This window comes from Orycteropus afer, unplaced genomic scaffold, assembly GCF_000298275.1.
Source record: "Orycteropus afer afer isolate SDZICR_OR568_19922 unplaced genomic scaffold, OryAfe1.0 scaffold00054, whole genome shotgun sequence".
Classification (NCBI taxonomy): Eukaryota; Metazoa; Chordata; class Mammalia; order Tubulidentata; family Orycteropodidae; genus Orycteropus; species Orycteropus afer.
This window is the reverse complement of record NW_006921641.1, coordinates 14157363-14162636: the sequence shown is the minus strand read 5'-3', so window position 1 is coordinate 14162636 and position 5274 is coordinate 14157363. Positions and strand designations below refer to the sequence as shown.

Below are 5274 nucleotides of genomic sequence, written 5' to 3'. Positions count from 1 at the left end.
GGATACAGGAGGCAAAGTTATGAAAACTTCCTAGCTATGACCAAACACCTTGAGGGAATGAGTTTGTCTTAGGGGCTTAGAATCACAGTCTCAGTTGGCATAACACAGTTCACAAAGATAATGTTCTACATCCTACTTTGGTGAGTAGCAAGTGGGGTCTTAAAAGCTAGTGAATAATTATCTAAGATGCAACTGTTGATCTCTCCCCATCTGGAGTAAACAAGAATGAAGAAAATTTAAGACCTAAATAATTAGTCTAGAGGACTAATAGATTATGTGAACCAGCCTCCACTACTCGGAGACCAGAAGAATAAGATGGTGCCTGGATATCACTATGGATCACTCTGATTGGGACCACAGAAGGTCTTGGACAGAAAGGGAGTAAAATGTAGAACAAAATTCAAAATCATAAAAACAACCAGACATAGTAGTCTGATAGAGACTGGTAGAACCCTCAAGACTGTGGTCCTTACCATAGTTGCAGGGGACATCAAGCTCAATTGGCATAACATACTACACAAAACATTGGTCCACCTCCTACATTGGCGAGTAGCGACTGGGATCTTAAAAGCTTGCAAGCTGCCATCTAGATGCAACAATGGGTCTCTCCTCCTTCAGGGCAAAGAAGAATGAAGAAAACTAAAAATTCATGGAAACAATTAGTCCTAGCGACTGGTACACCATCCGATCTGCAGCCTATATGACTATGAGACCAGAGGAACTAGATGGTGCCCAGCTACTACTGCCAACCACTTGGAAGGGGATCTATGTAGGAGATCCTTGATAGAGAGGGAGAACAATGTGGAACAAAACTTAAAATCATTTGGAGGGGGAAAAAAAAAAAAAAGAAGGTGAGGACCAGGTTTGCTGGTCCAATAGAGCCTGGTGGAACCACTGAGACTACGGCCCCTAGCTGCCTTTCAGATCTGGAATTGAACCCAGGCTTGTGGCTTCTAGCCAAACAATAGACAGGCATATGAGTTGAACATTTACCTTAGGTAGATACACTCCTTGGAGAGAACAATCATGGGAGAAAGAAGGGTTGCTTATGCACAGGGAGACAGCTCAGGGGGCAGGAGTGCATGGAGGGATGGAGACGGAAGAGGTAACTATCGGGAGGAAGTACGAGGGGAGGTGTTGCATTGTGGTAAATTGTGGTCAATGTCATGAGACAAAGTGTATGTGAACTGCTGTATGGAAAGTGAATCTGCTCTGTAAATTTTCACCCAAATCACAATTTAAAAAAAAAAAGGACTGGAGTTCTTAAATATCCTTCAAGCCTGGAATTGAACCCATCCCCAAGGATCACCTTTCAGCCAAACAACAGGCCTATAAAATGAACAATAACAATTGTGAGGAATGTATTTCTCCAAACAATTAACCATATGAGACCAAAGTGCAGCATTTGTCCCAAAGCAAAGCTCAGAAGGCAGAAAGGGACAGGGAAGAAGGATGAATGGATACAAGGAACCCAGGCAGGAAATGGGAAGAGTGCTATTACATTGAGGAAATTGCAACTGATGTCATGAAACAAATGTGTTTGGACGATCAAAGTTCCTGTTAGGTCATCCTTTCTTCATAACTACTGAGAAAAAATAATCAGAAAAGAAATCATTGAATAGTTAAAACCATTTTCACAAATGTATATGTAAATGTGTACTGTTGCATAAGAAAAACTGGTTGTGACGATTTTACTTATAATTATTATGAATTTGATATGTGTATGTGCACCTAAAATCAGGGTGTTTGGCATGACTAAAGATGACTGGCCCAGATCTAAAATTAAACTCCATTTGGGATTAAACTATATAAGTTGGTCTAAGAAGAATGCCTTCTTCAAATATGTTCCAGGAGGATAGGAAATAGAATTCATATGGTTAAGAAAGGTTGTACCTTACAGACACCCCCCCACCCTTGTAACTTTTGAGAGGAAGATATCAGGGCTTTAGTTTTTGTGAGGAATCATTTGCTAAAAGATGTCAAAGAATGTTTGTGAAGCTTATCCTAGGGACAATACTTTTAGTCAACATGTCCTAGGAGGTTAGGAAATACAATTGATATTGTTAAGTAAAGATGAAGCCCTGCAATTGTCTCATAACTCTGTAATCAAGATGAAGTAAATGTCAATTTACAACCAAGTCTTAGTTCTAATTTCCTGACTCGCTCAAACCAGACTTCCTTTTTATTCACTGACTGAGAGCTTCATTCTATTTCTACTAGCTCCTTGTGAATCTATAACTAAGGTAGAAGCACAGCTCATTAATATAAGAACAAGAGGCAAATGCAAATGGACTCAGTTGTTTTCAACATAATGCCTTGTTCAACAGCCCCCATGATGTTAACAAATAGACTTAATGATGTTCAGAAAAATGTTTTAAGAAAGTTTGACAGCCCCCTGTAAGTTTTTGCCTCACACCCTTCCTGTGCCTGTAAGCAGACACCTGTTTACTCCACCTGATAAAAACCTTCTGCAATTTGGAATTTATTGTACCCTGCTTTGGGTGCTATGATGTGTCCCATTTTGTGAAACTCTTCCATAATAAAACTTTTTGCTTTCACTTCTAATAGGGTGTCAGCCTGGCATTTCACTATGACACATATCTGTTGATTATTTTTACAGCAGAGTCAGGTTTATCCATTAGGTGATTTTAGCTAGTTTTTCATGCTATTCTTGATTGGGTAAACTAGGGATGGGTACAAGTGAAGGGCAGAAGAAATGTGTGTGACTAATGGAAATATACTCCTGCCTTTTCCAAGGGCTGAGCTTCAAGTTTGGGGGTTGGGAAAAGTTTCCAGAGTATTGGTCCAGCACCTTCTGCCTTCCCTGTGAAAGAATTTGCCCTTCTTGGGCTGGTGAAACCTTGCCCCATTTTTGCAGGCTGTTCACCTCTCTGGACACGAAACTCACCACTGACAATTTCTTCAAGTCAAGAATTTCTCTAAGGTTTTCCTGGACAATTGAGAATTTAATAGTGTGAAAATGAATTTTCAGAGTGAAATAAATCAAGGATTGGTGATGATGAAACTCCCTCCAGCTGTCTGGGAAAGCAAAAGCAGATGCTTCAAAGCATCTGCTTTCTGGGGCCTCCACCTTCCCCAGCCCATTTAGAAAGCTCTGGTAGCATGGTGCCTAAGGCATTTGACTGCTAACCAGAAGGCTGGTGGTTCAAACCCACCAGCCACTCCTCAGAAGAAAGGTTGGACAATCTACTTCCATACTGATACTGCCTTGGAAACCCAAGGAGGAGTCACTATGAGTTGGGTCCAACTCGACGATGCAACAGCAGTTAACAACAACAGCTCTGGAAAAGCCTCTTTTCCACCCTATGGCCTGGGAGAGGTGCATGGAGAGGAGCCTTCTGGCAAGAGCTTTGCCAGGAAGCTGTTAGCTACACCCATCCTCACTCCACATTGCTCACCCTGCTCGTAAGAAAGCTTCATTCTCACCTGGCATTTTTACTTCTTCCCTTGCTGTGTTCCGAGATGTAGGTTTCGTTTTTGGTCTAGAAAGAAGTGGAAAGGCCCAGTTTCAGGACAATGATTATTATGCTCTCCTTTGAAGAGATTATAGCCCTTTTTGCACTCTCACATGCCCTCCTGCCTAGGCTGCAGTGATTCTAAGAACTTTGCTCTCAGTTGCAGTAACTCCCAGGTGTATGGATTCTACCTTTTCCCTTCAAATGCTAACTAAAACACCAAATCTTTAGGGAAGCAAACAGCCTCATCTTTCTCCTGAAGCATCCTGATGGGTTTTAACTACCCACCTTTTGGTTAACAGCCAAATGCCTTAACCACTGTACCACCAGAGCTCCTTAAATGCTAACTGGAGGCTTGGAAAATAGATCCAAGAGTGCCAGGAAGAATCCACGTTGTGATTAGGAACCCAGGAATGTGGATTCTCAGTGCTCTGACTTTGCTGCCCCCTCCTTTGGAAAGCTTGATTCTAACAACAGCTCCAATTGGCTCTTGGCTTCTGGTTCTGTCAGTCTCCTCTGGGGAAGAGAGTAGAACACCTCCTTCTGACCTGCTCTCAGAGGAAAATTGAGGATTGGAAGCCAGCAACTCACCAGAGAGATGGTGGAGCTAGGGGGCAGGGTGTGGCAGAAGCGTTTGAGTAAAGCCTCTCGTACCTGCAGGAGAAGTAATTGCCGTGGTCATGCCAACCAAAGTCTAGCCTTTTCCAACTGCAAGTCAGGAGGGGCTTAGGTGAGCAGACTCACCTTCTTGTCCATGAGGCAACCAAACAGTAAGATGAAGACACCCTGAGAAGAGGAACATGGGGAAAATTTGGTCAAGGCATCAACCCAAATCAACTTGTTCTCTTCTTCCCTTCCCTGAATGTCTTTCCTCTCATCTAATTTACAGCTTGAGGCTTTCTATCTCACTTTTTCTGTACATTAACATTGGTGCATAGGATCCAATTCTGGTGCTTTTTCTTTTTTATAATCCAAACTCTTTCTTTCTCTCTTTTTTTCTATTTATTTATTTATCACCTTTACTGAGAAATAATTCACACAAAACACAATTCACCGATTTTAAGTGGATTTTGATGACATTTCTCCCACCCCTTCCTGCCCCATCCCCTGCTATCTGGTGCTTTTCTTACTGGAGTTTTGTTGTTGTTTTGTTTTTTTACTGTAATAGTTGTGAAGAGGCTATCCAAGGATTGGATACTGACAATTCCCTGGCATAGTAAAGTCCATGGGCCAGAATCAGTCACATCTGGTTCAAGTCCACTCCACTGCTGCTTAGCTGTGTGACCTTGGGCCATTATGTAACCTCTCTGCACTCAGTTTCCTCACATGTAAAATGGAGATAGGAATACTACCTAGTTCACAAGATTGTAGGAAAGATGAAACGAGATCACAGCATATGTTAAGAACATGTGTGACATCTATAGTGCTATACTTGCTCCTTAATAACCCTCTACAGTGAATTCTCAGATGAATAACTGTTGATGTTAATGATTGACGTGATCTCATTCACTCTTCCAATTATTAGAGACTGAGTTATTTGACAGAGAAGAAAGGCAATGAGAAAAGAGTGACCATGTTCCAGGTGCAAGCTCTCGAAAGAAGCAGGAAGCAGGTCAGTGAGCGCACTCAGAACCAGATTCTTGGATTCTTTATTATCACTTGGACTCCTGGTGGCCCTCTTGTCCATTGGTTTCTCCACCTAAAAAAAAAATTATCTGCCTCTACAGACAATGGTCCTATAAGTTTATGTGAATGATCAGAATTCCCAGGTGTATAGTAGAGCTGACAAGGGGCAAGG

At 41.9% G+C, this 5274-nt stretch overlaps 1 protein-coding gene across 1 annotated transcript in view; it reads right to left on the bottom strand.

Moving 5' to 3' along the window:
* Positions 1–3899: 3899 nt before the first annotated feature.
* Positions 3900–5274, bottom strand: part of ADGRF3 (adhesion G protein-coupled receptor F3) — an 11283-nt gene continuing 9908 nt past the window's right edge. The window contains exons 11-12 of the mRNA XM_007938909.1: positions 4221–4262; positions 3900–4130 (exon numbers count right to left, since the gene is read on the bottom strand). Of these exons, the coding sequence (XP_007937100.1) occupies positions 3900–4130; positions 4221–4262 (273 nt within the window). The remainder of the gene's footprint in view (positions 4131–4220; positions 4263–5274) is intronic.